This window comes from Esox lucius, chromosome 5, assembly GCF_011004845.1.
Source record: "Esox lucius isolate fEsoLuc1 chromosome 5, fEsoLuc1.pri, whole genome shotgun sequence".
Lineage (NCBI taxonomy): Eukaryota > Metazoa > Chordata > Actinopteri > Esociformes > Esocidae > Esox > Esox lucius.
Genome location: NC_047573.1, coordinates 24,314,327 through 24,333,546, shown reverse-complemented (window position 1 = coordinate 24,333,546; position 19,220 = coordinate 24,314,327). Strand labels below are relative to the sequence as shown.

General features: G+C 40.0%; 3 protein-coding genes across 3 annotated transcripts; 1 reads left to right on the top strand and 2 right to left on the bottom strand.

Moving 5' to 3' along the window:
* The first annotated feature begins 36 nt into the window (after positions 1–36).
* LOC105021293 (uncharacterized protein C7orf50) lies at positions 37–14,626 on the top strand. The gene is made up of 6 exons (XM_010888855.4): positions 37–165; positions 434–584; positions 704–817; positions 12,081–12,325; positions 12,558–12,639; positions 13,852–14,626. The coding sequence occupies exons 2-6, from the start codon at positions 450–452 to the stop codon at positions 14,026–14,028; spliced, it is 753 nt and encodes a 250-aa protein (XP_010887157.2). The 5' UTR covers positions 37–165; positions 434–449; the 3' UTR covers positions 14,029–14,626.
* On the bottom strand, positions 1,290–4,245 carry LOC105021292 (G-protein coupled estrogen receptor 1). The gene is made up of 2 exons (XM_010888854.4): positions 3,588–4,245; positions 1,290–2,721 (listed from the first exon to the last, which is right to left on the bottom strand). The coding sequence occupies exon 2, from the start codon at positions 2,582–2,584 to the stop codon at positions 1,580–1,582; it is 1,005 nt and encodes a 334-aa protein (XP_010887156.3). The 5' UTR covers positions 2,585–2,721; positions 3,588–4,245; the 3' UTR covers positions 1,290–1,579.
* LOC105021291 lies at positions 4,969–9,874 on the bottom strand. The gene is made up of 2 exons (XM_010888852.4): positions 9,434–9,874; positions 4,969–6,863 (listed from the first exon to the last, which is right to left on the bottom strand). The coding sequence occupies exons 1-2, from the start codon at positions 9,434–9,436 to the stop codon at positions 5,814–5,816; spliced, it is 1,053 nt and encodes a 350-aa protein (XP_010887154.1). The 5' UTR covers positions 9,437–9,874; the 3' UTR covers positions 4,969–5,813.
* Positions 14,627–19,220: the final 4,594 nt, after the last annotated feature.

Here is a 19,220-nt window from a genome sequence, read left to right as displayed (position 1 = left end):
CTAAACAGAAATGACAATCCAACCAATCCTAGAAGCGAGAACGAGAACACTTCCGGATTTTTTAACCACAACACATGTTGGTGATAGATTCGTGCTATGCTGCTGAAATAGGAGTGTAACACAGTAGCGGTAACATAAGACGGTGATGTGAAACACGTGTGTACAGTAAGTTTTTTCTTAGTAAAATATTTAGATATGAATGTCTCATGTAGACAAGGTTTCCTTAAATTAAACAGTAGGCTGACAAATAGCTGAACCCAAATGGCGCATTTATACCGATGTTCTGGTTGTGTAATTAGCGTTAGCACCGTTGCTGATACTAGAATAGCTTAATTTTCCAGTGAAATTAATGTTCAGTTAGAGTCATAACTTACCTTGATTGATGTCAATATGCCCAATACTGCATGTGGCTAACGGTACAATTATGTTTCAGGAACAATTTGGTCATCATGGCAAAAAGGAAATCATATGAATCGGAACACAAAAGCAGTGGTTCAAAAAAGTTGAATTCAAATATGAGAGTCTGTATGGATGAAAACATGGAAACCAAAGTGAAAAAGAAAAGAAAAAAGAATGAAACTGAGGCAAGTATGGTAACAGTAGTTTGAGGATTCTATAATATTGTGAAGATAGGCCTACTTTGTCGTGACATCTCTTGTAAGCATAGCTCTTGAGATATTAAATTAGATATTTATTTCAGTAGGAATCAACTGTACCAGCTCCCGCTATTCAGATCACTGAGGGTATGATGTCAAAGAAACACCAACAGCAAGCAGAGAATGTACAGAAGAAAAAGACAAAAAACAAGAAGTCTGAGGTAAAAGTAACACCACTAGATGGGGGCACCCACACAAAAACACACTTTTTGTTTCAGGATGTCGATATTTCCAAAATGTAAACTCCAAAATGTAAAATCCTTACCATTAACCCTAATTATATCACTATTACCAATTGTGAAGTTTAGCCTACACTTAAAGCCCTAGCCAATGCTGTCGGCACCAGTGAAACAAATTTTCCTTGTTTGAATTTTGGTTGTGGGGATTTTTGGTTCCCACCTGTTAAAACCTGTACACACACCTGAAATGGACTGTATGTTTCATTAAGATGTGTTTTCAGTGTAAGCTGTCAGCCATCATTGCTTGTTACATTGGGTCGTATATTCACTCCATTATGCACACTGATATAATTATTAATTATATCACACATTTGACTAAATAGCTAAATCTGTAAGATTTATTTTTTACTGTCCAGTGTCTGTGATTGTCATTGTATTTTAAGCTGTGGAATCCTTAATTGAAAGCAGTCACCAAATCTGTGCTTTGGTCAAAAGCTTCGCCATTGGTCTTAGATAATGTGACTACTGAAATTAAAATACAGAGTTATGTCAGGACTGAGCAACCATTATATCAAAATGCTAATAAGATACCAACATGGCAGGAAATTGACAACCATATACTAAGCTCACGAGGCCTTACCCAGCTGTCTGGCTGTTTTGTGAAGGCAGCAACAGTTTTGGAGAATTGCGTGATTGTACTTTAAAAGGGTAGGAGTCTGCAGGGGTCAGGCCAGAGAAGTTGCTCTAGGAGGAGCTGTCCAATTTTGCCCATCTGATGTTCTCTTTGATGAAGCTCCTCAGCTTGTCCTGGAAGGTCTCCCCCAGGAAGCTGTAGACCAGTGGGTTGAGGCAGCTGTTGGAGAAGGCAGCCAGGTTAACCACGTGGCCAGTCAGAGGGTAGTCGTGCCACAGCGTTCCCTCCACGTCTCCTCGCAACAGGTGCATGCTGACAAACACATTCTGTGGTAACCAGCAGGTGAAAAACACTAGGACTGCGGCAAAAATCATCCTCAGAGCCTTCCTGTTCTGTGGCCTTCGCTGCAGTCCACGGTGCTCTCTTTGAGCTCTCACCAGCGCCAGGGCGATCCTCCAGTAGCAAAGGCCCAGCACGCAGAAGGGCAGCAGGAATCCCAGCGTCACCTCCATCCACTGGATCTGGGAGATGTTGGCGAAGCAGAAGTGGAGCTCCCCGGCGTGCTGAGCCTGGGCCACGGTGAAGGGAAGCAGTGTGAGCAGGGCGGATGTTGCCCAGATTAGGCTGCAGGTCAGGCGCGCCCGCGGCCTTCTCAGGCCTCGATTCATGGAGCCCGCCAGTGCCATATACCGGTCAATGCTCATCCAGGTCAGGAAGAAGATGCTGCTGTACATGTTGACCTGCAGGAACAGAGCCATAAAGGTGCACAGGGCTGCCATTTCGTAGTACTGCTCGTTGAGGTTGAACACCTCGATCAGGGAGTCCACCACCAGGACCAGGTCAGCAACCGCCAGGTTGACAAAATAAAAGTCGGGGGAGGTCATGCGTCCCTTGTGGCTCAGGTTGACGGTGAGGATAAGGATATTCCCGAGGAATCCCACTGGGAAGAGGAAGACAGTGTAGAGGGAGGAGAGGAAGACGCTGATGGCGTAGTGCTTGGGGGGTTCGTGGTCCTCCCCTGCCAGCCCAGAGAAGAGGGGAGGGGAGCCATTCAAATGCTCTCTGACATTGCTGTAATTCGCAGACAGACGGTCCATGCACACGTCTGCCTCCATGTCATTGCTTGGTCCAGTTGTCCATATCAGAAGTTGGACATTGTTGTTTTCAGGCAGTGGTTTTAATTCTAGCCCTAATGCTGCTCGTCTCTTTGTTTCTCACTCTTATGTTGATGTTTGATGGCTTATCCAGTGTGCTAGGAAAGGAATAAATACAAAAATAGTCTTTTTGTACATTTAAAGCAGATTTTGTGAACATTTTTCATTTCGTAGTATTTTTGTTTTAGCAACGAAGATTACCCAATTTTTGTCCCTTCATTTTTTGGGGGGATTTGTGTCCAATTCGGGATTATATTCCAGCAACTCCTTGGCAGGTTCGGGACAGTCCCAGATTGCAAAGTGTCCACCGACGCACATCTCAACATTCTGTTTCTTATCACACTGCTTGCTCAACCAGGAGGTATTTCCTGGTACTTACACACATGGAGGAGAGCGCATTCTCCAACAACCACAATTGAGCATGCAGGCCCTACCTACCACATGGAGTTGCTAGAGCATGAGAAGACATGGTAGCCCTGTCCAACAGCCTACCCATCCAATCCGGGCAGTGTTGAGCCAATTAGCACCACCCACTGTGGGACCCCTGGGAAGTGTTGGTGTACTGCCGACTGGTTTTGAACTTCTTGGCCCAAAAAGTTTTTAAAAGTATAATAATGGCAGACAAATGGGCATGACCGGTTATTGACTCTGGAGTGTTAAGACACACTTAGCCAATACATATTTTTATTAGATAAAAGGGTATACATTTACAGACTTTATTCTGTAGATCAGTTGGAAAATATTTAACTGAATCCTTTTTTTAGAGGTGGCAAAGTGTTATGACCGCAATTATATATCTATACTTTTGATATTTCTGGCTCAATATCTGAAACATATGGAGATTACATTTCTTCTATTCTGAAGACAACTTGAGAAGTCATACATTAAGAAATGTAGGGACTCACTGTCATCAGTCTATAAGTATGTCTACAAGTCCTTTGGAGAGAAAAGAGATCAAACTTACATTGGTGTGCGGGACATCCTCTGTCTCCTCCTTCAGCAGATTTTATGTCGCTCATGTCTGGGTCTTTCTTGTTTTGTGGTAAGAAAAGCCTGGGACTGTAGTACCAATTCATATGAATTTTCTTCACAATGAGTCTGTGCTCTCAGTAGTGACTCGTTCCCATGGCCGTTTGATAGCACCTGCTCCTCTGCGTAAGATAGTGTATGCTAGTACAACATACTATTCGCAGAGCTTTTCTGTTCCTGCTAGCATAATAATCATCAATGCGGAACCTTCAGATACATAAATATGGGAGGTACAGGTCCGTTATGGGCCATTCTGGAAACCACTTCATATTTACACAAAACAAGATGGAAAGTTGAACTAGTATGATGTGTGCAGGCAATTCGAGCGTCATGGCTCTTACATTTGCATGCAAAATCAAAAGTTTGATGGGTCACTGAATTGATTAATCAATCTTTCAGTGTTGCCTATGTTACCCCTTAGGTGGAGTGTATACCTAGAGAATAAAACCCACTACAAAATCTACAGAAAACTTCCCATATTGTATACATGGTACACTAAGTCAATAAAATATGGTGAATCCTCAAATGATGCATCATCTACAACCTTTATGGATGTTACAAATATAACTGCTAAAACAGGATACTGACAATGAAAGAGAGAAACTGAGTGTAATTCACGTAAAACCTTGATTGTAGTTGGCTTTACAGACAAAGATTCAAGCATTTTGCACAAAATGCTTTCTTTAAAAAAAGAATTTGAGATTTCTTTTCAGCCATCCCCCTATCTTTGCAGTCCTATGCATATATAACCCAAAACACTTAGATTTTGCATTCATACAGTCTTGCATTCATAACTAACACTAGGGGGAACAGTGAGTGGAAAATCAAGCTCTGTTTTTTTACTCTTGAAGTCAGGAGACAAATTTACTGAAATGCATTACTTAAGGCTTTTCAGAACTCAGCAGTTTCCTAGAAGAAAAAGAAAAAAAAAACGAAAGTAGATCTTAAGCATAATAAAACATAGTTTCATTTGGAAGTTCCAAGCATTGTTTCTGGATAGTCAGGTTGACCTTGGATTCACCCATATAAAGTTGCAGTATACATATACAGTTGCCATCCCACTTCAACAACTTGAGGAAGTGTTTATATTTCTAATTCTTGGTAATATAGCTGTTTAGGACAATCCATTTTCAGATGAGTCTCTGTCATACTTAAATAAGATGCCTCAGTCTGCTAAAATGGGGGGGGGGGTCACTCCAATTCAAAGTTGTGCCAGTGCTACTCACCACCCCCCCCACCCCCCACAGCCTTTTTCTTGGAAGGAAAGTGTCGAAGAACGAAGTCAGAGAAAGATAAAGTAATTGGCCCACATGATGTCAGTTTAAGTATTTATTTACGTAGACATGTACAGCTCCGGAAACATTTAAGAGACCACTGCACCTTTTTCTTTGCTTTCCAAAAAAGATTTGAGTGGAAAGTTTTGAGTGAGGAACAGAAGTGTTAAATTTGAAGTGGTCTCTTAATTTTAACTGTAGCTGTATATGGTTATGGTGATTGTTCATGGTTTATTTCATACATTTACATGTTATAACGATTAAAATACATTCTGAAATATTTGAGGATTATTTAGACCAAGTCAAGAGACTAGCCTTTTATTTCTGTGTTCTGTCTGGTGGGTAAGGCTTGCAGGGCAAAAACAAGTGTCCTTGACACACAGTGGCAAACATACCTGTCCATGTCCACTTATTTTAAAACATTAAATGAAGTAAATATACAAACCTAAATTCACTATACTTGGTCGGTCGCTATCTCAACTTAAAAAAAAAACAACTTTTATGATCAATTTATACTGGGCAACATTGCCATAGTCAAGTTCAGGTAATTGACCCTTTTGTAAATTGTGAGTTATGATTTGCTATTAAGATCTTGTTTTCTCCTAGTGGACAGTCAAAGATTGAAACATATAAATTGGCCACATTTTGCTCATTGTTTCGGTCTAAAATGATGAGTGCTCACTGGCGATTGTAAGCAACCCACGTTTCATTGCTTCCTAGGCCCCAACTCGAACTGTGACCAAGACAATTTTGGGAAAATATTTGGCACTGCGCATACACGTCAAAAGAACAGAACAGCAATTACATGTACGTTCACAAGTCCCTAGCGTTTCTAAGGAATCCAGCCCAACCTTAAATGCGCCTAAGATGGTGAGTGTATTCCCAGCTCAAAAGTCATAGGACTGAGTGTCCGCGATCTCAATCTGGGGGGCCATGATGTGTCTGTGAGTCTGTCGGCCCCCTAGGCCACGGCAGCAGCTGCCGATCCGCCTCATCACCTCCAGAAGACTCTCACGGCTGGGCCGGTGCAGCAGGAGCACCAGCACCAGACACACGCAGCTGCCAGAGAACATCACAAACTCCACCAGATCCATGAACGCCTTCTCATAAGGACTAAGTTCTGCCGTCTGGTTCATCCTTGCTCCCCTTACCAGCGCAGTGCAGTGGAATAGCTGACATACAAATAGCACCGCAGCAACTGCCAGGAACACCGGACCGTTCTCTGATCCGGAAAGGAAGCGACTTCTGGATTTCCATTGGCGGATGCAGCTGCCTATCAGGAGCCCCAGCAGGATGATAAATGGAATTAGAACCCCTAAACAGAGCTTTGCAATCGCATAATAACTTCCTGCCTTAGTAGGGTCTATGATACATTTGTTTGTCCTATCTGTAATCAGGGTTGAGTTTCTAAGTCGTGCCAGAACCAAGCAGCACAGGAAAGAAATAAGAACCACCAGTCCCACACAAACCCCAGGTCTCTTCATTAGTGTGTGAGTTGGGGGGTCATAAGTTAGGGTGTATCCCATCAGCACCAGGAGGAACAGCCCGCAGAGAGATGCCAGGTTGACCATGAAGGCAAGCGCGGCACAGCCGAGTTCTGTGGTCTCCAGGTAGTTGGGTCGGTGGGCTACAGAGGAGAGAGAGAGGAGCAAAAGGAGGAGCTGGAATCCAGAGAAGGCCCAGAGCAGGGTGTCCAGCCACACCAGGCCCCTACAGGCCCTGTAGGACTGAACAAAGCCAAAGAGCAGAAAACATGCCGAGGCTAAGCCCAGCAAGGCACAGAACCCATAGACGTAGTTGGCCCTGGAGATCAGGTCGTTGGCTGCGATGGTGTCATAGGTGAAGCTTGGAGGGGGGCTGTTGGATGTTAAGGTGAGGTTAAAGGGTTGCATGGTGGTACTCATCTCGGTCTGCAGCTCGGACTGTGTTTGATTATCCTAGTGAGAAAGAAAGAGTAGTGATTTGAACCAATAAGATTAATAAGAGATCAAAACTGAAAGTGTTTAATGAGAAAAATCAACATCATTCCAGAGAAAACAACAGCACCATTTGGTCCTCATAAACAGAAAATAATTGATTGCATAAGTGTTCACCCCCTTTGCCATAACACCTCTGAATTAGCTGTTGTTGCAACCACGTCTTTAAAAGTCAAGTAATAAGTTGAATATGCTGTGTGCAATCAAGGTGTTTCAGATGATTTCAGGTTAATACACCTGTCTCTGGGAAGGTCCCACAGTTGGTTAGTACATTTCCTAAGAAAAACTACAAAATGAAGACGAGGGAACATTCAAAGCAAATCCGGAATGGGACTACCTCATGACATTGGTTTAGAGAATTTGAAGATTGTGCAAAACTGTCAAGGCAAAGGATGGTTACTTTAAAGAACCTACAATATGGAATGTATTTTGATCGGTGTAACACTTTTTGGTTACATCATGATTTTATACTTATTTCCTAGCTTTCATGTCTTCACTATTATTCCGCAATGTGGGAAATGGCAAAATAAAGAAGTACCCTTGAATGAGTTGGTGTGTTATAACTTTTGACTGGTACTGTATCAAATTAGACGAGGGGTGTATTTGTTGCCTAGGGTGCCTGTACCAAATATTGACTAATGGGGGAGAATGCTTATGCAGTCAATTATGTTCTGTTATATTTGTAGTTAATTTAGAACAATTTGTAGATAACATTTTTTGTGTTGACTTAACCAGCTGTTTTCTGTGGCAACAACCCTTAATTAAATCCAACCCTGTTTCAGGACGCTGCGTAAAATGCAAATGCAAAACAATGCAATGATGTGCAAATCATTTATCCCTATATTTAATTTAAAATAGCCCAAACACAACATATCAAATGTTGAAATTGAGAAATGTTATTGTTTTTGGAGAAAGACATGCCTATTTTGAATGGGCTGGGAAATTTGGGACAGGTGCATGTTTACCACTGTGTTGCATCACCTTCTTTTAACAATACTCTGTAAGCATTTGGCAACCATTGCTGTAGTTTTGAATGTGACATGTATTCCCATATTTGGTGTAGGATTGCAGCTGCTCAACAGGTCAGGGTCTCCGGTGCTGTATTTTTTGTTTAATTATTTCCCAGATATTTTCAATGGATGATAGGTCTGGACAGCAGGCAGGCCAGTTTAGCACCTGGACTCTTACTACCTACTCTTACTACCTGTGGTTTGGCATTGACTTGCTGAAATAAGTTGTCTGGATGGCAGCATATGTTGCTCCAAAACCTGTATATATTGTTCAGCATTAATGGTGCCTTCACAGATGTGCAAGTGAACTGTGTGCTGATAACAAACCGGATGGTCCCTCTCCTCTTTAGTCCAGAGGACATGGCACCCATGATTCCCAAAAACTATTTCAAATTTTGATTTGTCAGACCACAGGACAATTTTCCACTTCGCCTCAGTCCTTCTTAAATGAGCTCAGGCCCAGAGAAGGTGGTGGCGGTTCTGGGTATTTTTTATATGTGGTTTATTTTTTGCATGGTGGAGTTTTAACTTGCGTTTGTGGATGTAGTGACATACTGTGTTCGCTAACAATGCTTTTTGGAAATGTTGTTGAGCTCATGCAAGATCACGGCCATCGAATATTGGTTTTCGGCCTTGTCCCTTGCATACAGAGATTTCTCCCATATTCTCTGAATCTTTTAATGATATTATGTACTGTAGATTGAGATCCCCAAACCTTTAGCAATTCTAGATTTGAGAAACGATATTCTTAAATTGTTGTTCTTTTTGCCCACGCAGTTTTTCACAGAGTGGTGAACCCCTCCCCATACACACTCATCCTCTCTTGAATGATTTTTTATACCCAATCATGTTACTGACCAGTTGCCTATTAACCTAGTTAGTTGTGTGGTGTTCCACCAAGTTTTTTTTTTACATTACACAACTCTTACAGTCTTTTATTGCCCCGTCCCAACTTTTTTGAAACATGTTGCAGGCATCAAATTCTAAGTGGGCATAATTTAATATGCTGTTGTACTATTTTCTATTGAAAATAGGGTTTAAATTATGTGCACATAATTGCATTCTATTTATATTTACAATTTACACAGCATGCCAACCTTTTTTGAAATTGGGTTGTAGATTTTGATTTCATGTTGTAACACAATAAAATGTGGAAAGGACCAAGGCTGGGATCCAGACATTACAATAGCATCTCTCAACACTCTGTGATCTTTATAGTTGTAATTTAAATCAGTTGTAATGCAATTCTTAAAATAAGAAGGGAAGTATTTATCCCCCGAAAGAGGCATGATATCTTTTCAAATAGTTTTGCAGAAATGGCTGATCTTATCAACACAAACCTCGCACTGCCAGCTTTGTGCACACCAGTGGAGAGAACTCGCTAAACGGTTATTCTTTCAAGACAGTATTTTAGAATAATTTACAGACTTATCAACATGTAGACCACTCCATACCCTGCTTTGATTAGTCTATGTCAGAATGAACAGAGTTGCACATAAAGCAGCATATGCTTCCACTTACCATTTTCACTTTCAGTTGGCGTCTTCTGTTTGTTTTCACTAACTCGGCACAGTCTGCTAATGCAATCTAAAGTCTGTTTTCTGAGACTGATGCTTGTTGCGTAGGTACAGGCAAGCTGTGTCTCAGTGGAAAGGTTGTTGTATTTTTATGGTTGAGACCCAGCCAGCATACTTTCAGAATAACTCTGTGGCCACGTAATCTAAAGCTGTCCCTCCCTCCCTACCTCACACTCCTATGACAACCGTATGTAATCATCTGTTTTGAAAAGAAAACATCAGACTTGTCCTTTGCTTTTGAAACTCTGAGATGGTGTCTGTGTTTTAATGTCATATGAAGGGATTTTCTTTATTAGGAGTGCTATACTTTTAAATGTTAATATGCCAAATATGTTCAAATAAATCTCTTTACAAAGAACTGTAAAAGAATGTCATTTTTTGACTGAAGGTCCTCTTTTTACAGATGTGAAACTCAAAGGCTATATAGCCAAAATCCAAAATCTAGATTTAGTCAGTTTTAAATGTTAAATTAAATTATAATAAATTATTGGGGAATTAATGGCATTTTTCTTTCATACTTATTTACAGTGGTTAAAGCCAGTCTAAGGAAAATTCTAAGGAAGTCTAGGGAAAATTGTCAGCTGAAGCAAAGCTTTTTGCGCTGTGAAAGTAATTTATCCACCCTACAGACTTAAGTCTGGAGCAGTTTGATTGACTTACTTTCTCAGATTGGGAAAAACCTCTCGGTATTAATGGAACTATTTTCATTGGGCTTTCTTACTCGAAGTTGAGCCCTGTAAGTACATGAGTGGAAAATGCCATGAAGGGTGGCTTTGTAGTCTAACGCAGTAGGTTGAACAGACAACCAGCCCCTCTACTCTTCCTACCAGCTTGAATTTACAGTCATTTAAAAAAGAATAAGTACACACTCTCTCTAAAATAGTACTGTCTTTTAAAAAAAAAAATGTAATCTTCACTTCAACAATATTGAAAGATAAAGGAAACGTAATTTAACAATTAACATTTTTTGCAGAGGTGAGTTTTCGCCAATCAGGCGTCACGAGTGGCATTGCAGCCAAACAACCCCACGTTTACACCATCTGTCCAGAGTATATTGTTCAAGTACTTTCTGTCTTTACCAAGTGTGTTGTGTAGCAAACATAAATCCTGTCTTAATATAATTATTTGAGTGCAACATCTCCTTGTTAACCTCGCATTTAGGCCAGATTTGTCTGACCGTTAGTCCTTTTCTGACCGTTGACTACATGTATTAAACACAGATTTCGGCAATAGAGGCCTGTAGATCCCTTGATGTTAACGTGGGGATTTTTGAGACTTTTATAAGCATCTTTCGGTCTGCTCTCGGCCTGAGTTTGGTGGGTGTAGATGGCCAGTGGTCTGGAATTGCCTGCATTTGGAGATGTTCTGTCAAACAGTCGAACAATGTACTTGGAAATGGCTCCGTAACTAGTCCCAGGCTTGTGGGAATAAATATTTTCTTCCGAGGCCCTTAGATTGGTCATTTAATCTTGGTATCATGTATTATTACACACCAGTATGGTTAAGACCAAACCAGAACGGGTTTCTAATCTTCGTGGAAGGCTGGACCCTCCCAAGTTACTCCCTAATGATTTTTCTAGTAGTTTGCACCTGTTTTGGTAAACCTGATTCAGATTTTAGTCATTTTATGTGAGGTAAAGTTGGGGGTAGACTAACTTTTTGCATAGGGAAATTGCTTTTCTGTTTATTTTAACTGCAGTAGTTTCAAAGTAGTAGTTGTGATTTGTGAAATTGCATTACTTTTGTCAATGGATGTGGTTGGACTGTTCCTCATTCATGGGTTTCCAGGGGTTGTATTATTTTCACAAATGTATGCCTTAAACGTTAGTATCTCCAGTGCTTTTGGTGGACCGACCCATTTATAATTTACAAAGTAATGTTAGTTAGAAAATGAAATATGTAAGGCTGTCAATTTTAACTTGGTAGGGACAGGATGTGCAATGCAGCATTTGTCTTTAACCATGAGGTGCGGTTCACCACATTGAAAATTTGAATACATCCTAGCCTCACAGCTCTGTAGATACAGGAAATATCCCTTGAGTAGCTTAGTGACAGAGAGTAGCCCAGCAACAGCAGAGTTGAAGTTTAAAGAGCAACGACACAACTCACTTGTTTTTATCTCCATCCCCTAGCAGAATGTAGTTGAGTCCGATGATGGTTACTATGTCTTGCCCAGTACATTATAGTGGTTATAAATTAATGTCATAAGCTGGCCTTATTATTTGTGTCAGTGTTATTTTGTTTTGCATTGCAATTTCATCCCGTTATTTCTACCATCAATTTTGTGGAATCTATGTGCTGATGGTTATTCCTCGTCATAAAAACTCAGGATAGTCAAAGATCAAGTTTTATCCTCCAAACTACTTTGCCAGAACCTACACCGTTGGGGAACACATTCACTGGCCAACAACCAATGATTGAGCTTGTACTACCACAAGGGGTTACAGGTGCGAGAATAAGAAAGGCAACCCTTGTCCGACAACCACTTGACCAATCCTGGGCGTTGCTGAGCTAATTTGCCATGACCAGCATGGCATTAGAAAAATGTCAAATTAAACTAACTTATTTTTTGTCTTGTTTTTGTTGTGCAGATTCCAGCTCTAACCCAAGTCCCTGCTTCTTTAGAAGATGATGATGATGATGGTAATGAGAGAGAGGAGGTGATGAAGGGTGAGGAGGACTTGAGTCCGGAGGAAAGACGAGTCCTCGAGAGGAAAATGAAGAAGATTCTGAAAAAAAAGCAGAAGGATCAACTTAAGGCTGAAGGAAAGACAGAAGACATAGATGAGGCCAGTAAACCTATTGCCCCCCAACAGGCTCTGGACTATCTTAGCTGGTAAGAGGGGACAATCAATATTACACACTCATTTTTAAAACAAATATCTATAGCTACAATATCTTATTTATTTTGCACTCTTCACATATAATGACTCCCTAAACATATTCCAACATGAATACAGCAATTCGAGCAAACTGCAACAGTAGTGGTTGATGACCATACAATGTAGCTTGCTTGCAACCTTAAATCCAACATGGCTTATGTCTTTTTTCTGGCTTTGTCTTTGCAGTTGGGCTGAGAACCGTAAGGATTGGAGGTTTCAGAAGACCAGGCAGACATGGTTGCTACAGCACATGTTTGACTCTAAAAAGGTAAACGGTCCAAAGACCTGAATTTCGTCCATCCGGTCACACAGATAGGGATTGTGCTTTTTACAGACACATTTCTTCCAAGTAATTAAACCTAAACCTTCAAAGAGCCATCATAGGAGTATCACCAACATGTCTCCTTTCAACTTTCCATGGGTCATTGTTGAAAAGATAGGTTTTTGTCCAAATATCATATTATATTATTGACCATCTTACTGTCTCACTTGAAATACAACATAACCTTAACAAATCATATCAGCGCTTTTTGCCGGACTGCGTAAGCAGTTACTGAGCAAGTGACTGGTGTTCGAGCCTTGCCGTATACAAAAAAAATTACACATTAGGATTTGTTCAGGATAGACAAAAACTTTACTGGCTACAGACTTCAGTTGCTACGTTATAGTAAGTCTAAAACGGTTTACTGTTATATTCTGACTATTTTTGGTGGATTTTCGAAGTACGCATCCATGCATCTTCAGTCTCGCTAGCAATTTCTCAATTCTTATGACTATTCCAAATAGTAAGTAGATACTAGTAGGCCTATTACCGGCAAATAAAAGCCATACTGTTCATAGATGCTTTTTGTGGTGGAATTAAACGTAATAAACGTTAGTCTGTGTAACACAACGATTAATGGTGCCCAGCTAAATATTCAAACTTGGCGTGATGTTAATTTGTGACAAAATGATCTAATGTCGAGACACTTTTCTGACAAGGTAATATGCCCCAATCGGTCCCAATACTGGCATATTAGTTTACTGTATACAAAACAGTACTTCACCATCATCTGCGAAGTACGTACTTGTAGTACATAGAAGGCTATTTGAAATTCAGCCAGCGCTTTTGATTTCCTCATAGTTCACATAGCGTGGTGGTTAGCTATTCAACTGTTATTGTATGGATGACCATCTACAGTAATCTTTGTTCAAGAGTACACTTTTTATTACCATTAGTTAATGTTCTGTGGCCCACATAATATCAGCAAAAATATAATGGCTGGGATACAAGTTGCATTTGGAGACTATACCGACTGACTTACCTGCAAGCCCTGTGGTCTTGTGGGATAAACCCTGACCTTCACTGTTTTGACCCCGGTTCGATTTCGCTCTCAGACATTCAGATTTTTGTCTAAGGGGCCGATAATGCTGAAGGGTACTGTGTATTGTTTTTGTAGTGCTTTAAATATAAATGGCATCCACTTGTCTGACTCCACAGATCCCAGATGAGAACTTCACTGTGCTCCTGTCATACTTGGAAGGGGTACGTGGAAGGGCCAGGGACACCACTGTACAAAAGGCCGAAACATTGGTCCGGGAGGAAGAGGGGGAACAAGATACAGAGGCCCAGCAGAGGGTAAAAAGAGCTAGGGAAGTCATCCAGCTGCTTTCCTGACCAACCACTACCATTATTTTAGATGATGACCAATCACAAACCACCCAAGCCCCACACCACACTCAAGGGGAATATTTAATTTAGCTTTCTGAATCAAAACAGTTTCTGGTACATTTACTCCACCTCAAAATGAGGGGCAACCAAAAATATCTGCTGGGATTTTGATACCAATAGACATTTAAAAATGCATTTTATATGATGTTAATTCCTTCAAGTTTTTTTCAGCTCTGTTTTGTGATGTGAATGGAAGATATTCATGGTTTGTCATTGGACAGAAAATGAAACTGAACCATTAAGTCTCTCATAAAAAGCCTGTTGTTTTTTGCTTTTTGCTAGAGAAGATGCACTCTCCTTACAATGTTTGTTTTCACTTGTCACTGATGCATGACTAAAATATTACAACTACAGTTGACAATTTGCTGAATATTTCTTTGAATTCCCTGAAAAATAAACACCTAAGTTTTCTGTAACTTCAATTCCAATTGTAAAAGATTTCTGCAACTTGAAACTAATTGAATTCTATTTGCAGCATCCTGGCGACTGCTGATAAGCTAATGTTTTGCTCTTGGAATTAAACCATTAAAACTGGAAAACTGAATGAGTTCTTGACTAATTTTGTACTTCAGTATCTAGTTGGCAACTGTCTGTGTTTTGGCCATTGGCTCAAATCTAAAGATGTAGGGACGGCAATCAATGCTGAGCAGAACTGGATGAACATCAACAGGATTAATTAATTTGACATGCGAGGCACGTCTTGTATATAAAAAAAAAAATCCTAAATTAATATATAAACAATAATGCAAAACGACCATTTATTTTGTTTTTGAAAGCGTTAAGACAGTTCTGGCCTTAAGGTGATTATAGTTTGCAGACTGGGTGACATGAAATTGCAACAGGACAAAACTAGTAAAGGAACATCCAGATTAATCAGACAAGGAGTTGAAATTAGGGTTATTATATTTGGCACAGAATGTGTTGTGTTAAAATGTACTTTTTTAATTTAAATCTAAGTGAATTTAATAATACATTTGGAATACTGCTAAGTTTTGTAATGTTCAGGTTCTCACTCTTGTGAACAAATAACATTTGTATCTGCCCTGTGATTGGTTATAATGGGCCCCACTGACAAATTGTAACGATGTCAAATTTTCCTGTGGGCTAGCTACCGCTGTGGCCCATATAATAGTCTAAACAAAACTGCTATGATAGCAATGATATTGCACAATGCATCATTTTTGGACGAAGTGTACACTGCTTCAAGATGGACTGGGACCCAATCACTAATCGATCGTTAAGCCCTACACTTTACATCCTACACACATTGTAGATATTTCATATGGTAACAGTAGTAGTATAGTTAACATTTGATAAATCTTTGATAATTCTACAATTGTTGAATACTGAAGTCATAATACTGATATTATATTTATAAAACACACACCACATATATATAGATATAAAACATGAATCAACATTTTTAAATACCATTATTCTGTCCTATTGTTTGTCAATAATATTTGTTCAATACTTGTACTGTATATACAGTGGGGCAAAAAAGTATTTAGTCAGCCACCAATTGTGCAAGTTCTCCCACTTAAAAAGATGAGAGAGGCCTGTAATTTTCATCATAGGTACACTTCAACTATGTTTTCAACACTTCAACAAAATTAGGGAAATAAATCCAGAAAATCATGTAGGATTTTTTATGAATTTATTGGTAAATTCCTTGGTAAAATAAGTATTTAGTCACCTACAAACAAGCAAGATTTCTGCCTCTCATAGACCTGTAACAACTTCTTTCTTCTGTCCTCCACTCGTTACCTGCATTAATGGCACCTGTTCAAACTTGTTATCAGTATAAAAGACACCTGTCCATAACCCCAGTCACACTCCAAACTCCACAATGGCCAAGACCAAAGAGCTGTCAAAGGACACCAGAAACAAAATTGTAGACCTGCACCAGGCTGGGAAGACTGAATCTGCAATAGGTAAGCAGCTTGGTGTGAAGAAATCAACTATGGGAGCAATTATAAGAAAATGGAAGACATAAAAGACCACTCATAATCTCCCTCGATCCGGGGCTCCACGCAAGATCTCACCCCGTGGGGTCAAAATTATCAATCAAAAATCCCAGAACCACACGGGGGGACCTAGTGAATGACCTGCACAGAGCTGGGACCAAAGTAAGAAAGGCTACCATCAGTAACACACCTTGCCGCCAGGGACTCAAATCCTGCAGTGCCAGATGTGTCCCCCTGCTTAAGCCAGTACATGTCCAGGCCCGTCTGAGATTTGCTAGAGAGCATTTGGATGGTCCAGAAGAGGATTGGGAGAATGTCATATGGTCAGATGAAACCAAAATATAACTTTTTGGTAAAAACTCAACTTGTCGTGTTTGGAGGAGAAAGAATGCTGAGTTGCATCCAAAGAACACCATACCTACTGTGAAGCATGGGGGTGGAAACATCATGCTTTGGGGCTGTTTTTCTGCAAAGGGACCAGGATGACTAATCCGTGTAAAGGAAAGAATGAATGAGGCCATATATTGTGAGATTTTGAGTGAAAACCTCCTTCCATCAGCAAGGGCATTGAAGATGAAATGTGGCTGGGTCTTTCAGCATGACAATGATCCCAAACTCACTGCCCGGGCAACGAAGGAGTGGCTTCAAAGAAGCATTTCAATGTCCTGGAGTGGCCTAGCCAGTCACCAGATCTCAACCCCATAGAAAATCTTTGGAGGGAGTTGAAAGTCCGTGTTGCACAGCGACAGCCCCAAAACATCACTGCTCTAGAGGAGATCTGCATGGAGGAATGGGCCAAAATACCAGCAACAGTGTGTGAAAACCTTGTGAAGACTTACAGAAAACGTTTGACCTCTGTCTTTGCCAACAAAGGGTATATAACAAAGTATTGAGATAAACTTTTGTTATTGACCAAATACTTATTTTACACCATAATTCACCAATAAATTCATAGAAAATCCTAAAATGTGATTTTCTGGATTTATTTCCCCTCATTTTGTTGAAGTGTTGAAAACATAGTTGAAGTGTACCTTTGATGAAAATTACAGGCCTCTCTCATCTTTTTGAGTGGGAGAACTTGCACAATTGGTGGCTGACTAAATACTTTTTTGCCCCACTGGTGAATATAACTAGGTGTTGTAATTGAAACACACTTTGGCAGAATAAATTCAATTCCATTACTGCTTACATATGATATGAATAAAATGTGATTAAAAGAGAAATCTTTTCCACTTTCACATAGAACAACTACCCCATCTAGTGGTGTCCCATTTAAAAATCTTGACTAATTACAAAATGTGTCTTTGGGGTTCATTAAGAAATTAACCATGTATGTGATGTATTATTATATCAACATATAGAAAGATAAACTGAATTTTTCTCCTTAAAGAAACATGAATACTGGGTATTTGTACCAATGTACCAACTAATTAACTGAACTGAATTGAGGGATTCGGCTTTCCAAATACAACCAACCTGGGCCTATTTAAGTGTCACTTTTAGCAGCCCAAAAGTATGCCATTTAAAGTATTTTTTTGTGACAGTTATGCCGTAGTGTAGATCAGCCCCATGAGACTGTTGTCAGTAGATGGCAATGGTGTTGCTTAAAGATGGATCCTTGCTGCCCAAAGAACACCCACCAGCCCCAATATCTGTGCTACCACCCTATACGAACACCTACCTTTGAAATGGTAATGTCCTGAGGGGTAAGGCACATGCAAAATTTCCAAGTGGAGTTTGCTATATCTGCAGGAACAATTCTAGTATATTTTATCATTTATGGAGATGCTTTTATCCAAAGCAAACAAAACAAAAAAACTCCTTTGTCCAGCATGTTATGGGAAAAGTGTGAAGAATCTGGACATGCTCATGGCTTTACAAAACATACACAATATCACTTAGATTTTCAGTGAAAGAACTCCAAAAGAGATGACTCTTCAAGAAGTCAATATACAATGCGGTTTACAAAACATTTGGGATGCTGCATAAAATTCAAATTAAAACAGAATGCAATGTGTAAATAATTTATCCCTATATTTACAGTCTGTAAGCGTTTGGGAACTGAGAAGACCAACTGCTGCAGTGTTGTAAAATGTTTTCCCATTCTGCTTGATACAGGATTTCAGCTGCACAACAGTTCGTGGTCTCCGTTACCGTACTTTCTGTTTCATAATGCGCCAAATGTTTTTAGTGTGTGACAGGTCTGGACTTCAGGCAGGCTAGTTTAGCACCAAGACTCTTACTAGAGCCGTTTCATAATGCACCAAATGTTTTTAGTGTGTGACAGGTCTGGACTGCAGGCAGGCTAGTTTAGCACCGAGACTCTTACTAGAGCCGTTTCATAATGCGCCAAAAGTTTTTAGTGTGTGACAGGTCTGGACTGCAGGCAGGCTAGTTTAGCACCAAGACTCTTATAGAGCCATGTTGTTGTAATACATGCAGATTGTGGTTTGGCAGTGTCTTGCTGAATTAGCAAGTCAATCCCTGAAAAAGACGTTGTCTGGATGGCAGCATATGTTGTTCCAAAACCTGTATATATTGTTCAGCATTAATGGTGTCTTCACAGATGTGCACGTCACCCATGTGCACTAATGCACCCCATACCATTACGGATGTTGGCTTTTGAATTGTGCGCTGATAACAAGCCAGATGGGCCCACTCCTCTTTTGCCCGGAGGACGCAGAGTCCATGATTTCCCAAAAATAATTTTTCAGACCCTGGACAGTTTTCCACTTCGCCTCAGTCCATCTTAAATCAGCTCAGGCCCAGAGAAGGCTGCGGTGATTCTGGATCTTTTTTATATCTGGAATGATCTTTCAATACCCAATCATGTTACCGACCTATTGCCAATGAACCTAATTAGTTGTGTAATGTTCAACCAGGTTTTTCTTTTTTCAGCATTACACAACTTTTTCAGTCTTTTGTTGCCCTTGTCCCAGCTTTTTTGAAACGTGTTGCTGGCATCAAATTCAAAGTGGGCATATATGTTTTAAAGAAACAATAAAATTTCTCAGTTTCAACATTTAATATATTATCTTTGTAATGTTTTCTGTTGAATATAGGGTTTAAATTATTTGCACATCATTGCATTTTTATTTCCTTTACATTTTACACAGCGTAACAACTTTTTGGGAAACAGGGTTATACAATATACACTGCTCAAGAAAATGG